Source organism: Hippopotamus amphibius, chromosome 14 (genome assembly GCF_030028045.1).
Source record: "Hippopotamus amphibius kiboko isolate mHipAmp2 chromosome 14, mHipAmp2.hap2, whole genome shotgun sequence".
Taxonomy (NCBI): Eukaryota; Metazoa; Chordata; class Mammalia; order Artiodactyla; family Hippopotamidae; genus Hippopotamus; species Hippopotamus amphibius.
The window spans coordinates 16,864,485-16,887,986 of NC_080199.1; the positions used below are offsets into that span (position 1 = coordinate 16,864,485).

Here is a 23,502-nt window from a genome sequence, read left to right on the forward strand (position 1 = left end):
TGGTTGCTGAATCAATCATATTTTATGGCATGACTTGGAAATCTTTACTAGGAAAACTAGGAAAATAGAGTACTTTCTAAAATGAAGTATCTCTTCATTGTAATCATTTATATTACCTCATCTGTGATTGCATGTTAGGAAGAAAATGTTTAAAAACGTTTGTGTTGGTCCACCTTGGACATAGCAGCCCATCAGATTTGATTAACATCCACCTTCATGGACTGTTGGCAGGTAATTTTGAAGTAAGAAGAAACAATTCCATAAAAAGTTTTAGTACTAAGTCTGAAGAGGAGTTTATTCAGTCAAGAAACTTAGTTAGGAAAGCTGAACTAAGACATATCAAAAGATAAAAATGAATCCTTTTGGACTTCATGAAGCGATGTTGTATGTGTCTACATCCCAGGGTCTTGTTTCTGATCATAGACCCAATTCCAGAGTGTCCCCTTAGGACTTTTCTATCCTGAGTCCAAAGCACATGACCACTCATGGGTTAGGGAGGAGTGGAGAGTGGGCTGTTGTTTACGGAGTGGATTAGTGGTTTGATTTCTCGGAACGTGTGGATGAATTTTCATTGATGTTGTTTTGAGACGAAGAAACTGAGGTTTAGTAGCTCATCTGACGTTGTCAGGCTGGTGAGAGGGACTGAGCTGCCGTCTGCTGCCTCCGGACTCTCCATCTGACTCACTCAGCAGGCTGAGCTGTGGCCCATGTTCCTGAGATTTTGCTCTGTGAGGGGCTCGGGCACCCAGAGTACATGCCTAGAGCCCTGCCCGTGGTCACCAGGGCCCTGGACCCGGCTACTCGCTTCCCTGGAGGGTTGTAGACCCTTGTGGGCTGAGACTGGGGCTGAGTCCCCAGGGGTCTGCATTTACAATGTAGGAGCAGTTGGAGGGGTTCCTGTAAAACACACTTAAGGTTGGATACTGAGGGGGGTTGTTGGGCTGCACCCCGCAGGCCTGCAAGGCCTGTACTTGCCCAGCTGAGACCTAAGAACGAGCCTGGAGTCAGCAACAGAGCCGCAAATGGTTTAATGGATAGGGTGAGCTTACATGACTGAATCAAGGTCCTAGAGGGAAACCCCACCCTGGGGTGTTGGGGAAGGACAGGGCTGTAGTCTTTGCTCCTGGGGGAGGGGAGAGAAGACTGGGAGATTGCCTGTTATAGAGGGAATTGATGTCAGGTTGGCTCATCATTTAGCATAGAAACCAGCAATGGGGCATGCCCCTCACTGCCCCTTTGATAAGCAGAGTGGAGGATTCTGATCTAAAGCTAGAACAGACATTAGCTGGGGCCTGGGGCAAGTACGTAGGGAGGTCAGTCATGTGAGCAGCTGCAGGTGAAGCAGGCACCTGTTGAGCAGGGGATGTACAGAGAGCAAGAGAACAGCCATCTTGGGTGGCCTGACCATACAGGGGTCTTGGCTACAGAGAATTGGTGTATCTGTCAGATGATTTCCACTGTGATTTGGGCCATTTGGATTCTGCTCTTTTATTTTCATATTTTGAACGTGTTCAGTCCTTGTGAAAGAAGACCTGCTCCTGGATGGGACTGGGAATGTGGTAGAGACTGATGGAGGCCATGCTAGCATTCATTTTCTATCTAATATTATTTTGGTAGAAATGTCTAGAAAATGCACTCTGGGAAAGTTACCAAGAATCTATTACTTTTTGTTGTTAATATGTATATCAAAAATCATAAATAATCATCTAAGAAACTACCTAAGAAAAATGTACACATTTTTATATGACATAGATCCCTCTTCTCCCATTCCCACATAGCCATAAAACAGTGTTTTAGTTCAGTCAAGTTTTGGAATCTCAGTATTGCTCAATTATTTTTCATTATGAAACATGTAAATTAGTGTTAAGCTGAGACTTTGAGAAAGAAAAAGCTTAGCTGTTGGTGCCTTCTTCACTGGACTGCTTTTTAGAATTTTTTAGCAGCACTAGATTCAAGTTTGCTGCTGATAAATTTGAGGACCTAGTCGGAATTATTGATTTATGTTTGTATTATTATTTATTTGGTATTCAAACTATATATCTTTGACCACTGTGTTGTCTTTGTCTCATTATGTTTTCAAAATATGTGTTTATTTTCAAATATGTTTTTCAGTTTGGAGCACCCCCATTAATGTGCTTTTGCATCCTGTACCTTTTACATTTGCAGGTGTATTCGTCAAGCCTTGCAGGAGAAGATCACAATCCTAGTGACTCATCAGCTGCATTTCCTAGAGGATGCAAGTCAGATTCTGATACTGAAAGATGTAAGTAGTTTCTAAAAGTCTGTGGAACTTGCTAATACTCAGGTGTGTTGAAGGGCAGGCCTTCTAGCAGGTCACTCTCCTCGGGTTCGTGGTAAATGCTTTCTTCTTCCTTAGTTTTACACCCTCTTTTCAGAGCAGGTGGTATTCATACCTTTGAGGATGAATCAGAAGACCTGTAGAAATGTCACTACTACACTCTAAGCCACACAAACCCTAAAGTATATAAAAGTGCTACCGCAGGGTTACTGAATTATCACTGTTCTAGTGAAATTTGTTAAGGATAATTATGCTGTTTCATTTACAACTTTTTGTTTTCCCCTCCGTAACTTAAATTGAGCTGTGCCATTTGGAAATTGGAGATACTAAGCGCTGTTTGTATTCACGTGATTGTCATGCGCAGTTTACCTAAAGAGCATTTTCCATTAATACCAGAAGGGAGGTTGGGTAGCCGAGCACCCTGGTCAGAGACACCCACTCTGCTGGTGTAGCCAGTTGCTGGTCTCACTGCCCAGGGCTTTTTATGTGCCTGATACGTGTTGGAGCCTGTGCAGCAGTAGGACAAGACCCTGCCTTCATGGGGCTCCTGTTCTTATGGGGACAAATGTGAGGAAAGAGAGAGGGGTGGGGCTGACATCCTGGCTGCCTCCCTGAGGAGGTGGTGCCTCATGGGGCCTGAGTGACACGAAATTGGGGGCCATGTAGTCACCTGGGGGAGGGGGATTTGAGGTAGGGATCCTAAGGAAGGAGCTGGCCTGGCAGGTTGGAGGCATGGCAGGGTGGCAGTGTGTGTGAGAGTGAGCGGGGGGCTGTGGAGGGAGCTGTTTTCTGAGCAGTGGGCAGCAGGCCCGGAAGTGGGATGGAAGGCATTGCATGGTCCAGAGCAGAGGAGCAGTGTGGACTCGGGTTTTAAAAGATGCCTCTGATGTGTACTGGAGGGTCAACAGCAGAAGCAGTTCAAAGTTGAGAAGACAGAAGTGTGGGCTTAGGCTGGTACATCAGGTTCTAGAGCTGCCACAACAAAGTACCACAAACTGGGTGTCTTAAAACAACAGAAATTTAACATCTTACTGTTCTGGAGGCTGCAAGTCCCACATCAACATGCTGACAGGGCCGTGCTCTCCCTGAAGGCTCCAGGAGAGAATCATCCCTTCCAGCTTCTGGTGTTCGCCAGCCTTCCTTGGCTTCCAGCTGCAGCACTATGGTCTCTGCCTCTGATGTCACATGGCCATTGTCCCCATGTCCATCTAAGTCTCTTCTCATAAGGACATCAGTCATATTGGATTTCAGGTAATCCTACTCCAGTATGACCTCATCTTAATGACATCTACAAAGATGTATCCAAATAAGGTCATGTTCATAGGTGTCATGTTTAGGGCTTGAACATACCTTTTTGGGGGGGCTGCCATTCTCCTCACAGCGCCTAGCATGGGGGTGGAGTGGAGATTGGTGAGAAATTTTCAGACTTGGTGGTGGTTTGATCCTTGGCTTGTTTGTCTCTGTGCCTCAGCACCCCCATTGTTAACTCTTGTGTGTTCCAACAGGCTCTTGGTCAAATCCGTCACTTATCAAATGAATTTCTGTCCTAAGAAAGACTATTAAAATGCATAGCCTCTACCTCTCTGGAAGCAGTTCCACGTGTCAACTCTTATCTACTCTTTCAGGAATGTGGAGTTCAGGCTTCTCAAATTTGAAAGCAGTCAATTTCATGTTTGGAGGGGGTGATATTAGTGTGTAAAACCCCAGCGTTGGCTGTATTGAGCACAGACTCCATGGAAGGGAGAATAACCTGTATAGCCCGTCCCCAGATGTGTTGGGGTCCACTTATTGCTTCTTTTGAGGAGATCACCCTCAATTTTACTACTCTCAGAGCTGCTGTTTGTCCACTGGTGAGCACCCCTGGATGAGTTGGAGTCCATCCTTGCTGTTTTGTCTGGTCCCTCTCTCACAGCAGGGAGGGGATGGCTGTCCCCCTGTCCCCTCAGAATTGTCAGTGCTTGACTGCTGAGTAAAATTACTATCTTTGTATCACTAGTCATTTCTTTGTGCATCTTAGAGATACTAAGTGGAAAGTGGTAATTGCATTAAATAAGGTGCGTGAATTTTGCCTCCCAGGTGGAACAAGACACAATATACCCTGAATAATTTTCTCCTTCTGCAGCATCAGATGGTGCCCAAAGGCTTCACTGGGTTTCTCCCAGGGAACCACCTCAGGGCATAGAATAAGAGGGGTACCAGCTAGGATCCTGGGCTACCTTCTTTTTCCTGACTTGCCTTAACCAGAGCTGCCCTCCTCTGTTTAGTTTTATATCCTGAGTGGATCAGTTGAGTCTTATTTCATGGGGGTCATAAAATAGTGAAGACATCTGCACATACTTTACATAACTTTGTAAGGGAGGGAAACTGTGCAATGATGTGTCACACGTGTCCAAAGAAAATGATTAGATTGACTGGAGCTTAAGCAGTTGCCTGAGTAGGGGAAGCCTGGTTGGCTGCTTGTGATTGGTTGTTCTTAAGCTTTTTCTCAGATTTAAGTGCATTGATTCTGGCTTAGGTTTTGGTTTGCTGGCACAGGCTGCCAAGGCATTAAGAGCCACCCCAGTCTCATGGCCAACTTGTTTGAATACTTTAGTACATAGAATATTGAATTTTCAGTCTGGAGAGTCCTGCATTTGTGGGTAAATTGTAAAGATTATGAAGCAAAGCTTATGGGTTCTCTGTCCAGAGTTGGTTCCTACATGTCTTGTCCCAGCAGGACACATGATACTGTGACAATGTTCAGGGAAGATTTGATGAGTGAGTCTTACCTGTGCAGATGTGCTTGTGTGCCCCTCTGGGTTAGTCTTTTTCTTTCCTGGAATATTCTCCCCGATTGACTGTTTTTAAAATTCTTCTTCTTGAATGAGGCTTCTCTCAAATTCCATGTTGTCTGAAAAGACTGAGCTGATACTCCCACCAACCTCTGTACTTTCTGCTTTTCTAAATGCCCTTGGTAGTTATGTCAGTGGTCTCCATTTTTAACATGTGATCACACATTTCATTCACATCCCCCAGCACCTAACACAGGGTTTGGTAGAGAACAGAATGTGCAGTTCTGTGTCAAGTTGAACTGAACTAGATTTGTCAACCAGAATTCCAGACCTAAGGATCATGTTATAAGGATATTTTATTATGAAAATTGTAATCTAAGACCAGTAAACTTTTCTTGATTAGTATTTAGATTAGATTAGAATTATCAAATGTAAATGCATTCCTCTCATATTCTCTATTTTAGGGCAAAGTGGTCAAAAGGGGGACTTATTCTGAGTTCCTGAAATCTGGTGTAGATGTCATTTCCTTTTTTAAGAGGGAGAATGAGGAGACAGAACCATCTCCAGTTCCAGGAACTCCCACTCTGAGGAATCAGACCTCCTCCAAGTCTTCAGTTCAATCTCAACACTCTTCCAGACCCTCTATGAAAAATGCCGCTTCAGAGGGCCAAGATGTGAGTTTATCCTCCTACAGCATGCCCTGGTCTTTCCACTCTTGGTGGCCTCATGGACCTTCAGTCTGCTCTGCTCAGGACATCTTCAAAGTAGACCCTAATATTCCAAGGCCTTATTCTATGGAATTGGTAGAATTCAAAGAGCATGCATGGAGGACGCCTGATTGGAATTCCCCTTTGGGTGTAGGATGGAGCATCTTATGGAGATCAGTAGCGGGTGCACTGCTATGAATTCCTGGGTGCACGTGGCTCACACTTGTATGAGAACTCTTCAGTTTACCAGTTACATCCTACTTGCTCTGGTGACCCCTGGCTTCCCTTATGTATCCAGGGGCTTAATTTGATGACCCTTTAGACTGAGTCCTGCTGGGGTCCACATGAAATTAGCTACTTTTCCTATATGTTGGAATGTTCTGGCACTGCAGGTGACTGATTGTATTATTTTGCCCCCTTGGCAGATGGTTTGTGATAGGCCAGAGGTAGTATGTGCAAAGGACCTGACACACAGCAGACAATGTGGAGTTGGTTCCCGTCTTCCTTTCTTACTCTTCAAGACCAAGAACCACTTCGTATCCACCTTGAATCCTAAGTGGCCAGCATAGAGCCAGGACATCCTTAGCTCCTGTGACTCTATAATGCATTCTAAGTTCTCCAGACAAAAATGCAGAAATGCACTAGATCTCCCTTAAATGCATACACAGGTATTCCTCGATATCCCAACCCTCACTCTTCAAACCCAAGAGCCCAAATGATTCTGATAAATATTCAGATGAGTTGCTTGCATTCTAAACTCAGGAATCCCTCTCTGATATTCAGGAGCCAAATAGATTCGGATCATATGCTGTCGCCCTGCTATCCAGACTCACATGACTCCAGCTGTCTGTGTGACCTCAGTTTACTGTATTTGGCTAGTATTTTGAGCCCCTACTATGTTTTAAGTTTCCATCACCGATGGACACAAGTCATCTACAGGGATACATTAGCTCCATATCATTTTGTGTATTATTTTGGAAGAAGCTTCTGCATTCGTACTTGAATTGAATCATGTCATGATTGACTTTAAGCAAAGCCACCCAACAATGAATAACACTGTGCAAATGATGTTTCCTCATTTCTAATAGATTCCTAGGAGTAGGATGGCTGGGTCCAAGGCTAAATGCGTATCTGTTTTGGCTATATATTTCCACACCTTCCTCCGTAGGAGATGGACCATTTTGCACTCCTACCAGCCTATGAGATGTGTCTGTTTTTCTACATCTTTGCAATGGAGTGCATTGTTCAACTTTTGAAATTTGGGGGTTCTTTAGTTAAAATTTTGTCTCTCTGTCATTTTTCCCTTCCAGGCTGAAAATATACAGGTTACACTATCCCTGGAGAGCCGTTTGGAGGGAAAAGTTGGTTTCAAGACCTACGAGAATTACTTCACAGCCAGTACTCATAGGTTTATCATCATTTTCCTTATTCTAGTAAACATCGCAGCTCAGGTAAATATGGACATTTATTTTGGTTTGTGCCCTCAGCTTTGATATTTACGTACTCTTTATGCTGTATTTAGTTAATTTATTAATATTTTTAATATGTACATTAAGAGGTTTATTTTAAAGAATTGGCCAATGAGCCTGTGGAATCTAGCTGGTGAATCGGGAATCAGAAAGGCAGGCCTGCAGTCTGGAAACTCAGGCAGAAGCTGACACTGTAGTGTTGAGGCAGAGTTTCTTCCTCCTCCAGGAGACCTCAGGTTTTGCTCATAAGGCCTTTGTCTGGCTGGATGAGGCCCAGCACAATCACAGCAATATCTAGACAAGTATTTGGTTAAATAACTGGAGACTGGCCTTAATAAGCTGACATAGAGAACTGACCATTACAGTACCTGTCAAGCTTTTTTCATTTGAAAAATCTTTTTTTTCGTAAGAATAAATATCCTTTTATTTCTTTACTTTTCCATTCATATGAGAAAATGATATTTACAAAGCATATTGTGGTTATCATAACATTTACACTATTATTACTGCATTTTACAGTCCACTTGGATTTGCATTGAAACACATTATGTGAGCAAAATAAGTAGGGCTTACTAGTGTTGTGTGTATATGACAGAGAGCTTCTAGGGAAAAAAAGATGTCTTTTAAGGATTTTAAAATGTAACACGCCCTCCCTGACCTGTGGTTGTGTGGGATGAGGGGCTGGCGCAGACCTGAGCCAGGACTGTCTCCGTTTCCTGGAGACTTTCCATCACCCATTCTATTGAGTGGGGGTTTGAGGGGGTCAGTAATATCCGTGTTTGAGTGATTGTTGTTTCCTACTCCAGGTTGCCTACATCCTTCAGGATTGGTGGCTTTCATCCTGGTGAGTGATTCCTGGTCTGACCCAAAGTGCTGTAAGATTGACATGAAGCCTCAGTTTCCCACAGAGTCAGAGGGAGAGATGCGGCTTGTTCAGCCTCCTCTTCTGACCTTCATGTAGTTTCCCTAAAGAAGAATTAAAGTTCTTGCTGGTGGACTGTGACCCTCCCATGGTCTCTCCCCATGTCTGACCCTTAGCAGTGTCCTCAGACAATTTTAAGAACTGAAAGTCATGACTCAAATTGAATTTTTATGAGGTAGACGGACACAGGGCCCTGTGAACTGGGAATCATTTTCCTGCATAAAACATGTATTTCAAATTGAGTTTAATTTTCTTTGTTATTTTTCTAAATTCCATCTATAGTGTAATATTTTTTCTTCCTATTCCATAGGGCGAATGAACAGAGTGCCCTGTATGCCGAAGTATATGGAAAAGAAATCGTAGCTGAGGAGGTTGACCTTAACTGGTACTTAGGAGTATATCCAGGTAAAGTTGAATCATCTGGTCTATTACACAAGAGCTTGAGGTGCCTACAGTGGGCCTGTGTGAGCAACTAGGGCTTCAATGAGTAATCCAGTAATGTCTTAAAATCAACCAGAAGAAAGAGGTTGAATGAAGATTCTTAATTTGCTCTGTGCTGGATTTTGGAAGCTAAACCAGGATTGCACATTCAGAAAATCAGCCACTGGAAATATGTGGTTACTGTCTATTCTAATAGGTTGCTTTAGCTAACTCTTATTATATGGATAGGCAAGAGGGTTAGAAACAGATCCCCACCCTGTGGTTTGGATGTTCCTATTCTGTCTGAATAAACTCTGGCTTTTATTGAATTTGGATGAAATCCTCTGGCAGCAAAGACCCCCCTGCTCCCCCCAGATAAAAGCATTATTCCTTCCCAGGTATGCAGAGCTCCCCTTCTCCACACTACTCATCTCCTGGGCTTCACTAATAACTTAGGAGAGAAGCTGAGCAGGGAGAAATCCAGTGTCTGGGAATCAGGATTCCTTCTCTTTCTTACCTTGAGATCACAATGTTATTGTGTCCTCAATTGTGTGATTAACACCTGGCTTGCCAGGCTCATTAACACAGATCTGTTTTCACAAAAGTCCTTAGAATATATGTAGTGTTACATACTTTTTAAAGGAAACTCTCCTCTAAACTTTTAAATACTCCCACAAGAAACACTCATACAAGCGTTCACAAGTGTAGAGTAAGTTAACTTTGTTAGGACCCACTCACTGAAATTTGGTATTTTTTCTGTTGATCACTTGCTAAAAAACCTAAATCTGTTAGGTGTTTACCTCCTGAATTGGTGGACTATGGGGGCTTAAAGGAAGAAGAAAGGGTTTCTGTTATACATTCATATGGTGGGCTAAGGAAAACGCCTGTTGGATTTCAGGAATGTGAGCAGCTTTCAAAGTTTAAGTAACAGTCATCTGAAGGGGAAAAAAGTACTTGATGGAATATTTATTATAGAAGTTATCTTCACTCTGTTTAGCACTGTGAGTTTAATAGATATTCAGAGGGCTATTTTAATTTTTATATGCATAGTAGGTACTCATATCATTAATAAAATATAAATTTAAACAATTATGTTCATTTGCAAATGCTTTGTGTTTCTTTAAAATTCAGTGAGAATTTAGTTGCTCGTTTAGATTAATTATCATGTGTTAAAATATAATTTGTATTCTCTTGCAACTCCATTATTTAAGAGATTTTCTGCTTGCAATTTAATATGGTGTTTTCATATTCTTTAAAGCTACTTGGGCATTTTCTACAAGGAAATGGTACATAATTTCTCCTATTTCCTGTTAATTCATACAGTGGTACCAAAGCATTACTCAATTTTAAATTGTGGGACCTGTTATAAATAGTAAGATTTTAAGTATGGAGAAGGAAAGATCGACTTTTTTAATAATTATCTTTCATTTTTCTGAGTTTTTATTAGAACTTGTAATTAAATTGGGAAAGTCTAGAATGAAATTGTAGTTTTCATCTTTTTTTAGCTCTTGTGGCTTCTGTTTAATGCGAGGAAAATCGTGATCTTATATTCTTTATAATTGTATCTTGTGAATGCATTAAGCTTTTAAAGAACCCATTATATGTATATAAATTTATTTTATATTCTATATATATAAATTTATGTATGAATTCTATTTATAGGATAAAATACATAATATCTTTATAAACTGCCTGCCATGCTTTAGCATCATTGAAGATAAGGCAGAGATCTTGTGCTCTCTGAATAATGTTTCTTTATTTCAGCTCTAACTATAGCTACCATCCTTTTCGGCATCACGAGATCTCTGTTGATATTCTACGTCCTTGTTAATTCTTCACAAACTTTGCACAAGAAAATGTTGGAGTCCATTTTGAGAGTTCCAGTATTGTTCTTCAATAGAAATGCAGTAGGTAAGTCAGACACCAAGCTTCTCCAGTAAAGGTGTCTTATTAATGCATTTAAATAAGTTAAACTCCACCTGCCTCAATTCTCTCTGTGCAGTAGGGATGTTAGTACAATAATAATCTCAATGTTTTTGTGTGTGAGAGAAAGAAGAGAATTAATATATGTAAAACATTTAGAGCAATGCCTAGCAAATAGCTGACGTTAATTGATTTTTTGACTGACCTGATGAAATTTTCGATTTTGGTTTGTTTTTCTCCTACAAAATCCAAATGAATATGATAAATTTGATAAAAGGGTTGGAAGTGGGGAAGGACATGTGTGTGTTTTCCCAGATGAAGGAAAAAAAATAGATAAATGAGTAATACTAACAGGCCACAAAACAAGATCCACAGCATGCTTTTTGTTTGCTTGTTTTGTTTTTGTCTTCATTTTCATTGGGGCTTAGATACATTCCTGAGTTCATTTTAATTTGGTCTCACAGGGAAAGCTCAAAAAATTTTTTTAAGCTCTTTATTGGAATACAATTGCTTTACACACTTGTACCAGTTTTTGAGGTACACCAAAGTGAAACAGCTGTATTTATACATATATCCCCATATCCCCTCCCACTCTCCCTGTCCTGCCCTCTAAGGGACCACCTATCATCAAGTTGATATCTCTTTGTTATACAGCAACTTCCTGCTAGTTATCTATTTTACAGTTGGTCGTGTATATGTCTATGCTACTCTCTCAATTTGTCCTAGCTTCCCCTTTGCCACCCGCCCCCCAACCCCTTGTCCTCCAGTCCATTCTCTGCATCTGCATCCTTATTCTTGCCCTGTCACTGGGTTCATCAGTACCATTTTATTTTTTTAGATTCCATGTATATGAGTTAGCATACAGTATTTGTTTTTCTCTTTCTGGCTTACTTCACTCTGTAGGACAGACTCTAGATCTATCCACCTCATTACATATAGCTCCATTTCATTCCTTTTTATGGCTGAGTAATATTCCACTGTATATATGTGCCACATCTTCTATATCCATTCATCTGTTGCTGGGCATTTAGGTTGCTTCTATGTCCTGGCTATTGTAAATAGTGCTGCAATGAACATTATGGTACATGTTTCTTTTTGAATTATGGTTTTCTCTGGGTATATGCCCAGTAGTGGGATTACTGGATCATATGATAGTTCTATTTTTAGTTTTTTTAAATTAATTAATTAATTAATTAATTAATTTATGGGCTATGTTGGGTCTTCATTGCTGCACATGGACTTTCTCTAGTTGTGGAGAGCAGGGGCTACTCTTCATTGTGGAACACGGGCTCTAGGTGTGCAGGCTTCTGTAGCTGTGGCTCGAGGGCTCTAGAGTGCAGGCTCAGTAGTTGTAGCACACAGGCTTAGTTGCTCTGCAGCATGTGGGATCTTCCTGGACCAGGGCTTGAACCTGTGTTCCTTGCAAGGGCAGGCAGATTCTTAACCACTGTGCCACCAGGTAAGCCCCTTTTTTAGTATTTTAAGGAACCTCCAAACTGTTTTCCATAGTGGCTGTACCAACTTACATTCCCAACAGTGCAGGAGAGTTCCCTTTTCTCCACACCCTCTCCAACATTTATTGTTTCTGGATTTCTTGATGGTGGCCATTCTGACTGGTGTGGGGTGATTCCTCATTGTGGCTTTGACTTGAATTTCTCTAATGATTAGTGTTGTTGAGCATCTTTTCATGTGTTTTTTAGCCATCTGCGTGTCTTCTTTGGAGAAATGTCTATTTACGTCTTCCACGCACTTGTGGATTGGGTATTTGCTTTTTTGGTATTAAGCTGCATGAGCTGCTTGTATATTTTGGAGATTAATCCTTTGTCAGTTGCTTTCATCACAAGTACTTTCTCCCATTCTGAGGGTTGTCTTCTTGTCTTGTTTATGGTTTCTTTCGCTGTGCAAAAGCGTTTAAGTTTCATTAGCTCCCAATTGTTTATTCTTGATTTTATTTCCATTATTCTAGGAGGTGGGTGAAAAAGGATCTTAGTCTGATTTATGTCATAGAGTGTTCTTCCTACGTTTTCCTCTAGGAGTTTTATAGTATCTGGCCTTACATTTAGCTCTTTAATCCATTTTGAGTTTATTTTTTGTGTATGGTGTTAGGAAGTATTCTAATTTCGTTCTTTTACATGTTGCTGTCCAATTTTCCCAGCACCACTTATTGAAGAGGCTGTCTTTTTTCCACTGCATATTCTTGCCTCCTTTGTCAAAGATAAGGTGCCCATATGTGCTTGGGTTTACCTCTGGGTTCTCTATTCTGTTCCATTGATCTTCCTTTCTATTTTTGTGCCAGTACCATACTGTCTTGATCACTGTGGCCTTGTAGTATAGTTTGAAGTCAGGAAGCCTAATTCCACCAACTCCGTCTTTCCTTCTCAAGATTGCTTTGGCTATTTGGGGTCTTTTGCGTTTCCATACAAATTGTAAGATTTCTTGTTCTAGTTCTGTGAAAAATGCCATTGGTAATTTGATAGGGATTGCGTTGAATCTGTACATTGCTTTGGATAGGATAGTCATTTTCACAATGTTGATTCCTCCAATCCAAGAACATGGTATGTATGTCCATCTGTTTATATCATCTTTGATTTCCTTCATCAGTGTCTTATAGTTTTCTGCATACAGGTCTTTTGCCTCCTTAGACAGGTTTATTCCTAGGTATTTTATTCTTGTTGTTGCAGTGGTAAATGGGAGAGTTTCCTTAATTTCTCTTTCTGCTTTTTCGGTGTTAGTGTATAGGAATGCAAGAGATTTCTGTGCACTAATTTTATATCCTGCTACTTTACTAAATTCATCGATTACTGCTAGCATTTTTCTGGCAGAGTCTTTAGGGTTTTCTATGTATGATATCACGTCATCTGCAAAGAGTGACAATTTTACTTCTTTTCCAATTTGGATTCCTTTTATTTCATTTTCTTGTCTGATTGCTGTGGCTAACACTTCCAAAACTATGTTGAATAATAAAGGTGAGAGTGGACACCCTTGTCTTGTTCCTGTTCTTAGAGGGAATGCTTTCAGTTTTTCACCATTTAGATTGATGTTGGCTTTTGGTTTCTCATATATGGCTTTTATTGTGTTGAGGTAATTTCCTTCCATGCCCATTTTCTGGAGAGTTTTTTATCATAAGTAGATGTTCAATTTTGTCAAAAGCTTTTTCTGCCTCTATTGAGATTATCATGTGGTTTTTATCCTTCAGTTTGTTTATATGATGTATTACATTGATTGATTTGCGTATATTGAAGAATCCTTGCATTTCAGGAATAAACTCCACTTGATCATGGTGTATGATCTTCTTAATGTGCTGTTGGATTCTGTTAGCTAGTATATTGTTGAGGATTTTTGCATGTATATTCATCAGTGATATTGGCATGTAATTTTTTTTGTGTGTGTGACATCTTTGCCTGGTTTTGGTATTAGGGTGATGATGGCCTCATAGAATGAGTTTGGGAGTGTTCCTTCTTCTGCTATATTTGGGAAGAGTTTGAGAAGGATAGGTGTTAGCTCTTCTCTAAATGTTTGATAGAATTTGCCTGTGAATGCATCTGGCCCTAGGCTTTTGTTTGTTGGGAGATTTTTAGTCACTGCCTCAATTTCCGTATTTGTAATTGGTCTGTTCATAGTTTCTATTTCTTCCTGGTTCAGTCTTGGAAGATTGTACTTTTCTAAGAATGTATCCATTTCCTCCCGGTTATCCAATTTATTGGCATATAGTTGCTTGTAGTAGTCTCTTATGATCTTTTGTATTTCTGCGATGTCTGTTGTAACTTCTTTTTCATTTCTAATTCTGTTGATTTGTGTCATCTCCCTTTTTTTCCTGATGAGTCTGGTTAATGGTTTACCAATTTTATTTATCTTCTCAAAGAACCAGCTTTTATTTTTATATTGTTTCCTTCCTTTCTTTTTCATTTATTTCTGATGTGATCCTTATGATTTCTTTCCTTCTGCTCACTTTGGGATTATTTTTTCTTCATTCTCTAATTTTTGTAGGTGTAAGGTTAGGTTATTTATTCAAAATTTTTCTTGTTTCTTGGGGTAGGACTGTATTGCTATAAACTTCCCTCTTAGAACTGCTTTTGCTGCATCCCATAGGTTTTGGGTTGCTGTGTTTTCATTGTCATTTGTTTCTAGATGTTTTTCGATTTCCTCTTTGATTTCTTCAGTGTTTTCTTGGTTGTTTAATAGTGTATTGTTAAGCCTCCATGTGTTTGTATTTTTTACAGTTTTTTTCCAGTAATTGATATCTAGTCTCGTGATGTTGTGGTCAGAAAAGATGGTTGATATGATTTCAGTTTTCTTGAATTTACCAAGGCTTGATTTGTGACCCAAGATGTGATCTATCCTGGAAAATGTTCCATGTGCACTTGAAAACAAAGTATATTCTGTAGTTTTTGGATGGACTGTCCTATAAATATCAATTAAATCGAGGTGGTCTAATGTGTCACTTAAAGATTGTGTTTCCTTATGTATTTTCTGTTTGGATGATCTGTCCCTTGATGTAAGTGGTGTGTTAAAGTCTCCTACTATTATTGTGTTCCTGTTCATTTCCCCTTTGATGGCTGTTAGCATTTGCCTTATGTATTGAGGTGCTCCTATGTTAGGTACATAGATGGTTACAATTGTTATCTCTTCATCTTGGATTGACCCCTTGATCATTATGTAGTGTCCTTCCTTGTCTCCTGTACTAGTCTTTACTTTAAAGTCCAATTTGTGTGATATGAGTGTTGCTGCTCCAGCTTTCTTTTAACTTCCATTTGCATGGAATATCTTTCTCCATCCCCTTACTTTCTGTCTGTGTGTGTCCCTTGGTCTGAAGTGGGTTTCTTGTAGGCAGCATATAGAAGGGTCTTGTTTTTGTATCCATTCAGCCAGTCTGGGTCTTTAGGTCGGAGCATTTATTCCATTTACATTTAAGGTGATTATTGACACATATGTTCCGATTACCATTTTCTTAATTGTTTTGGGTTTGTTTTTGTAGATCTTTTCCTTCTCTTATGTTTCCTACTTAGAAAAGTTCCGTTAGCAATTGTTGTAAGACTGGTTTGGTGGTGCTGAATTCCCTTCACTTTTGTTTGTCTGTAAAGCTTTTGATTTCTCCATCAAATCTGAATGAGATTCTTGCTGGGTAGAGTATTCTTGGCTATAGGTTTTTCTCTTTCAGGACTTTCAGTATATCCTGCCACTCCCTTCTGGCCTACAGCATTTCTGCAGAAAGATCAGCTGTTATCCTCATGGGTTTCCCCTTATATGTTATTTGTGGCTTCTCTCTTGCTGCTTTTAATATTTTTTCTTTGTGTTTAATTTTCATTAGTTTGATTAATATGTGTCTTGGTGTATTTCTCCTTGGGTTTATTCTATATGGGATTCTCTGCACTTCTTGGGCTTGATTAATCATTTCCTTTCCCATGTTAGGGAAATTTTCCACTATGACCTCTTCAAATATTTTCTCAGACCCTTTCTTTTTTTTCTTCTTCTTCTGAGATGCCTATGATTCAAGTGTTGGTGCACTTAATGTTATTACCAAAGTCTATGAGACTATCTTCCGTTCTTTTTTCTTTTTTCTGCTATGTGGCAGTTATTTCCCCATTCTGTCTTCCAACTCACTTGCTCGTTTTTCTGCTTCAGTTATTCTGCTGTTTATACCATCTAGAGTATTTTTAATTTCAGTTATTTTGTTGTCCATTACTGTTTGTTTGCTCTTTAGTTCTTCTAAGTCCTTATTAACTGTTTCTTGTATTTTTTGTGTTTTGTTATCAAGATTTGAATCATCTTTACTGTCATTACTCTGAATTCTTTTTCCAGCAGTTTTCCTATTTCCTCTTCATTTATTTGGTGTTGTGGGGTTTTTTTTCCTGTTCCTTTGCCTGCATGGTGTTTCTTTGTTTTCTTATTTTGTCTAATTTATAGGATTTGCTGTCTCCTTTCCCTTTGCTGTCTAGTAGTAATTCCTCTTGTTTCTGCTCTCTGACCCCTGTGGTGGGGTTTGTCCAGTGTCTTGAGTAGGCTTTCTGGTGGGGGGGGTCTGGTGTCTGCTTTCTGGTGTGTGACTCTGTGTCTTTTCTTTCTGATGAGCAGGGCCATGTCAGGTGGTTTGTTTTAGGGTATCTGTGAGGTTAATATGACTTTAGGTAGTCTGCGTGCTGATGGGTGGGTTTGTGTTCCTGTCTTCTTTGTAGTTTGGTATGAGGTGCCCAGCACTGGAAGTTGCAGACAGTTGGAGGAAGCTAGGTCTTAGACTCTGATACAGGTCTCCATGAGAGTTCTCTGCAGTTAATCTTCCCTGTGACTGAGGACTCCCTAGTAGTCTAGCATCTTGGATTCAGTGCTCCCTCCCAAGAGCCTCCTGCTTGACTTCTGATGGAATACTCCAGACTTCGGATGTTGCTTGTCCTGGCAATAAAGGGGTTTAAAAAAGACTTTCCAAGCCCCAGACTAATGGAAGAGTGTTGAGTCAAACAAATACTGAATCAAGGAAACACATGCATGTACAAGACGCACAAATACTGAATCCAGTAGAACATAAGGCACTAGAAAGACCTGACAGAAGAACACCAGTATGCAGTCAGACAATCAAAGAGAAAACCAACAGAAATTCAAAACCAAAAAAAAAAAAAAAAAAAAAAATGAAAACCCATACACACAAACACAAATCTAGGGAGATATTGAAAGCTAGGATCAAATATAATAAAGAGCAAGAGTACCACCAGGCAGACTGAAGATTCCCAAAACAAAATCAGACAATTATAATTAGAACTAAGATAAAGATAAAACCTAATAATGAAAACCAAAGCAGTGTGTCATCCGGAGAATAAAGCAAGGAAACAGAGCAGAGTGATAATATTGATTATAAGTACATTAAGATAAAATAAACTAAAAAAAGTTAGAAGACAGGGCAATGGAAGAGTGTAGTATGACTGGAAATATGAAAAGAAAAAGAAAAGAGAAAAAAATAGAGATGTATAAAAGATAAGGAAAGAAGGTAGGAGAGATAAAGTCAGCAATACAAAAAACTTAGCTAGAAATAAGAATATATAAAAAGTCTAAAAATAAAAATAGAAGAGAAAATAGACTAAAGAGTAAAAAAATATGTTATAATATGTGTAGATCCCTTAGGACTAAGATCGTAATTAATTAAAAAAAAAAAAAGCTAGAACTGACCCCAGAATGGACCAGATCAATAGAATTAATAATAATATTTCCTTTTCCTTGGGGTCTCCGCTGTAAATGTTCTTCTACCTGCCTTGGGCTTTTTGTATTACTCTGCAACCATCAGAGCTTCTTTTATTGTTCTATTGTTCGTCTGTAAGTGCCGGTGTGTGGGGAGAGAGAGGGTACAATAGTGGCTCCTTCCCCTGGGAGTGAGTGAGCAGTGGCACCCTGGGAAAGCTCAGTTTTGCATATAAGTACTAAACATCTTATTTACTTTCTATTTAAAAATGATACAGCTAAAGTTTATTACAGAAGTCTATTGTGTAATTAAGGAAAGATAGTTGGAAATTTTATAAAGTAAATTATATTTAAATGGAACTTTTGGGGGGACTTCCCTGGTGGCACAATGGTTTAGATTCCACCTGCCAAAGCAGGGGACATAGGTTTCAATCTCTGGTCCAGGAAGATCCCACAGAGCAATTAAGCCCATGCTCCACAACTACTGAGCCTCTGCTCTAGAGCCCACGAGCCACAACTGCTGAGCCCGCACACTGCAGCTACTGAAGCCCACATGCCTAGAGCCTGTACTCCACAACAACTTAGCCACTGCACTGAGAAGACTGTGCACCGCAATGAAGAGTAGCCCCCGCTTGCCAAAAGTAGAGAAAGCCAGTGCATAGCAATGAAGACCCAATGCAGCCAAAAGTAAAATTTAAAAATAAATGGTACGTTGGAATTATTCCAGGGAAGTGGATGCACTTAGGAGTAGCAGCAATTTACAATTTTTATAGAAAATGCTGCTGGTCAAAATGTAGAGCCTCTATGTATTCACCTTTTTCAAAAAGCATGAAAAATGTCAAATTTCACAAGTGAAAAGTGAAGTTGACCTAAGGAAATTTTAGGTTGTTGAGCCTTCAAATTTTATTTACACACGGCTTATTCTTAGAGACATTTCATGATTTGTTCACTCTAGTTAATTCCAGGAAATCCTTCTGCATTTCTATCAGACGGCCATTCTGATACTTCAAAACTTCCTCTTGCACAAAATATGGTTGAAGTATCCTGGGGCAAAAAGAAGTTCCTGGTTAATTCTTATAAACTCTAGATTACCTATATTTTTAAATGTATTAAAGGCATAACAAATGTGACAGAACAAATGCAACTATACTATAAAAACGTCCAAATTAACATTAATAAACTAACCATTTAAATACCCTAACTTACTGGCTGGGTATAATGGCATTGAGGTAGGTGAAGAAATGCATAGTTTTGGGTGGAGAGACCTGAGTGAAGACAGACAGTTCTTACTCCATGAACACCTGCCTGCCAGGAAGCTGTGTTAGGCAGGGAGCAACTACCTGTCCTGAGTCTTGGCAGTCAGCTGCAGTCATGTCTGAGAGGCCTGCAGCTCTGAAGCTCAGTCATTCTATCATCCAGCAGAATTCGCTTGGAAATAATTTGATGAAAAAGAAAACCAAAAATAAGTTGTAAAACTTCAGAGGAGTTTTGTGATAGTAGTTTCCACACACTGTCTACTGTTTCAGAGATCTGCTTCATGACAGAGATTTCATCTGTTGGCAGTTATAATTCTCTTGGAGATATGAGATAGAGACTGTGCATTTCACCTTGAAAGACAGTTGAGGTATTCTAGGCCAGAAAATATACCCTCCATGGATACAGAATGTGCATTCCTGTGGCAGGAGGAGTCCTGTGATAGGTGGCGTCCTGTTCCATCAGAATCGGCAGTTCTTACCTGGCCCACGTCACTCTGTGGCCACCCCACGTCCTACGGTTCATGGTTTAGGAATCCCCAGAAATCATGAAACTGAGCACATGGGCATTTTCCAGTGGACTCGCTCCATAGCTTTCATCAGACGCGCAATGTTTCAGAGCCACTGTTGTGGAGGTTTTCCTGCCTGTTACTGTCCACTGTCCATACCTGACCTGACGTGAGCCGTGAGCCAGACTCCTGTGTGACAGCCTGCGTCATATTTGCACAAGATCCAGGGGTAAAGGAACTAGCCTGGTCTAGCTTCTTAAGATTTTCTTTTTTCTTTTTTCCTGGCCTTGCGGGATCTTAGTTCCCTCACCAGGGATGGAACCCAGGCCCCCAGCAATGAAAGTACTGAGTCATAACCACTAGACCGCCAGGGAATTCCCCTAAAGCCCAAATTCTAATACCAAGTTAGTATATTCTACTTTCCTTTTTTTTTTTAAAGAGAATCTTATTTATTTTATTTATTATTTTTTGGCTGTGTTGGATCTCTGTTTCTGTGTGTGGGCTTTCTCTAGTTGTGGCGAGCCAGGGCTACTCTTAGTTGTGGTGCCCGGACTTCTCATTGCAGTGGCTTCTGCTGCTGTGGAGCATGGGATCTAGGCACATGGACTTCAGTAGTTGCAGCACATGGGCTCAGTAGTTGCGGCTCACGGGCTCTAAAGCGCAGTTAGTAGTTGTGGCACATGAGCTTAGTTGCTCCGTAGCATGTGGAATCTTCCTGGACCAGGGATCAAACCCCTGTCCCCTGCATTGGCAGGTGTATTCTTAACCACTGTGCCACCAGGGAAGTCCCCCAAGTTTGCTTTTTGTTTCTTTTTTTCTTTTTCTCAATGTTTAGGCAATGTAAAATATCAACCACTCACTGCAGCAAAGCATTGATGGTGGCTGCAGTAGAGTGGTTTCTCGGGGCAATTTGTGAGGTGTATCCACTCCTTCAAGGTCAATCCCCTACCACACTTAGCAATAGGTGAAGAGACTTGCCCTGGGTCTCAGGACAGGGTAAGGCCTGGGATGAGGGGGCTTTGAAGCCCCTGGACTTTCCTAATCAATCCTGTGTTTTATTTGACCATCTGTCTTTTTTTTCCCCCCAAGATCTTTATTGGAGTATAATTGCTTTACACTGTAGTGCTAGTTTCCAAAAGAAGCTGGGACAAAATGAGAGAGTAGCATTGATGTTTATACACTACTAAATGTAAAATTGACAGTTAGTGGGAAGCAACTGCAAAACAGAGGGAGATCAACTCGGTGATTGGTGATGGCCTAGAGGGGTGGTATAGGGTGGGTGGGAGAGAGGCTCAAGGGGGAGGGGATATGGGGATATATGACCATCGGTCTTCATTCATTCTTTCAGTCATTTGCTCACTTGTTAATCTATTCATTCAACCTCAGTAACTTACATAATTACTTTTGAGGTGGAGTTATTTTAAGTGTTTCACTTTAATTATGATTAGGCAAGAGAGAATTCCTGGAACTCTTCTAACCAAGAGTGATGTTCAAAGTATTCAGCTTCCAGTGGAGCAGGGATTAGCCAATCAGAAGGAGCTGGGCTGTCAACGGCCACTTTGGCCATCACCCTTCATACCAGCTTAACACCAGCCCTGCCTGTGATGTTATGGCTCATGTTATTAGTAGATATTTAATAGAGCTTTCAGATGTGTCCACTAAATAACTCTGTATCACAGATGTGTCAACATGAATTTCCTGAATCTCTATAACCTGGGTGAGTCAGTCCCCAGCAACGGTCCTTCTGCCCGGTGGTGCTCACTGCAATAAAATGAGCCCAAGTTTGGTTCGGAAGCAAAGGAGAGCTTTATTCTTTCATCAAAGAATGGAGAGGTGCAAGCGTGTGCTCTGGAGTACACTCTGTCACTTAAAGGCCCTCGGCAGGGCTGCTTTATAGGGTTCTTGTCCCCACACACACCCCACCCCCACCATCTTGAAGCCATTTTGCACCAGTGACTCTGGGCTAAAGTACTGGGTCCAAGGCCTCTGCACGTGGTACCCTATGAGCAAGTGAAACGAGACTAAGCACAAAGGAAAAAAAATAAAAAGGTTAGACTTTATTTTATTACCCAGCTTCTAATTTTATTTCCTGGGGATTGTTAATGGGCTTTGCTGATGACAGTATGATGAACCAGACACTTCATGTTCAAACATGAATGTTCCCAGGTTGGAAAACAACAGACAACAAAAAAAGACAACAACATATCAATAGAGATTGAAATTTGGAAACAGAATTTTATAGCAGAAGGGCTTGTTTTATTGATTCATGCAGAATGTGTTCAGGTGCCATCCATGTGTGAGGCACTGGTCCAGGCACCGGGGTATCAGCAGTGAATGAAACAGATAAAACCTCGGCCCTAATAATGTCTGTATTGTAATTTAATTTGTGTTAATAAAAAGGAGACCAGTAGTCATTAACTCCTGGAAGCGAAAAATAAAATTTAAAAAGGCAATAATTATACATGTGGGTAAGACAAGGTTAATTTAAATGTTCTTGAGATAGAAGTTGTTACTGATCCCCACTGGGTCAGTGACCCTTCACTGGGTTCTCCTTTCCAGGAGTTGCAAATGCCACTTATGTAACCCAGTTCTGTACAGCAGAGCAGAAACTTTATTCATTGATTAAGGAATAGAGAAGGGAGAGCTCGTGCTCTAAAAACACTTTCTCCCCGAGGAAGGAATTTTAAGGGGCAGGAGGCAGGCACATCACTGGGGCTCTAGGAAAGGGGCAGAGATTTCCAGAGACAGATGGGGTAGCTGGGGCATGAGCAGTCCTCCATGCTCCTTAGCACACGGCAGGGATTGTTCCTAGCAGGGTACACATTCCCCTTGGGCAGAGATCTTAGTATGGAAATGAAGCAAAAGTCACTTTTGGATACCTTCAGGTCTCATCTGTGCAGACACATTCCTGTGGTCAGGTCAGAGCCTGTTCAGCGGAGTTTACCACTGCATATATCTCAAAGCACAGCTGAAAAGCATCTCCGTCAAATTCCAGGTGCTTTTGAAACAAGCACAGAGGTAAATCAAAGCAGGGAGGCTTCAGCTCTCAGAGGTGGGTATGGCTGACAAAAGAGCCTCATCAGAAATGTTCGGTTTCTTCCTTGTTGTTCAAAGTGTGGTCCCTGGACCAGCAGCATCAGCTGGAGCTGCTAGAAATCCAGAGTCTCAGGCCCCACCCGGCACTCTTGAGAGTATACGTTTTAACTAGATCCCTGGAGATTCGTGTACAAATTAAAGTTTGGGAAGCATTGTTCCCGTGAGTATTGGGCTGTTTCACATCTAACGTCACTCGGATCTTCAGGAACCTTCCATGAACTAGTAGGTCCCCCACGTGTTTATACATTGAGGAAGACTAGGGGGTTGATGGACTCCATAATCTTTCTGTGTCTCCTGATAGACATGTAGCGAGATACTCACTGAGTGGGTTCCTGGCCTTACAGTCTCTCTTGAGTAAGAACCACTTTAAATATTCATTTTTTTAGCTTTGTGTTATGTGTTTGTGTATCTGCTCAGAAGGTTTCCCATGTTACAAAAAAAAGTTGGAAAGCCACTGGGTTTATGGTGCTTTATTAGTAAATCCTGTTTGAGCACTACCACCCACCCTGTGCCCGGCACTGTGCATTTTGTTAAAGATTGTGTGTGAAATGTGGCCCATGTGTTCAAAGAGTATACAATCTAGGTGTGAACTCAAGGCTAACATACATGAAAAGTACTTTCAAAAAATTTTTTATTGGAAGATAACTGATTTACAATGTTGTTAGTTTCTGTTGCACAGCAAAGTGAATCAGTTACACATATCCTCATATCCCCTCTTTTTAGATTCTTTTCCCATATAGGTCAATACAGAGAATTGAGTATTTCCCTGTGCTGTATAGTAGGTCCTTATCAGTTATCTATCTTATATATAGTAGTGTATATTTCTTAATCCCAATTTCCCAATTTGTCCCTCTCCACTTTCCCCGTTGGTAACCATCAGTTTGTTTTCTACATCTGTGATTCTATTTCTGTTTTGTAAGTTAGTTTGTACCCTTTAGTTTCCATATATAAGCAGTATCACATGATATT

The 23,502-nt window shown here is 40.6% G+C and overlaps 1 protein-coding gene across 1 annotated transcript in view; it reads left to right on the forward strand.

Moving 5' to 3' along the window:
• Nucleotides 1–23,502, forward strand: part of LOC130835712 (ATP-binding cassette sub-family C member 4-like) — a 153,346-nt gene that overhangs the window by 47,383 nt on the left and 82,461 nt on the right. Inside the window, exons 14-19 of the mRNA XM_057707474.1 lie at nucleotides 2,167–2,263; nucleotides 5,535–5,744; nucleotides 7,088–7,228; nucleotides 8,053–8,090; nucleotides 8,479–8,573; nucleotides 10,353–10,499. Coding sequence (XP_057563457.1) covers nucleotides 2,167–2,263; nucleotides 5,535–5,744; nucleotides 7,088–7,228; nucleotides 8,053–8,090; nucleotides 8,479–8,573; nucleotides 10,353–10,499 — 728 coding nt within the window. The remainder of the gene's footprint in view (nucleotides 1–2,166; nucleotides 2,264–5,534; nucleotides 5,745–7,087; nucleotides 7,229–8,052; nucleotides 8,091–8,478; nucleotides 8,574–10,352; nucleotides 10,500–23,502) is intronic.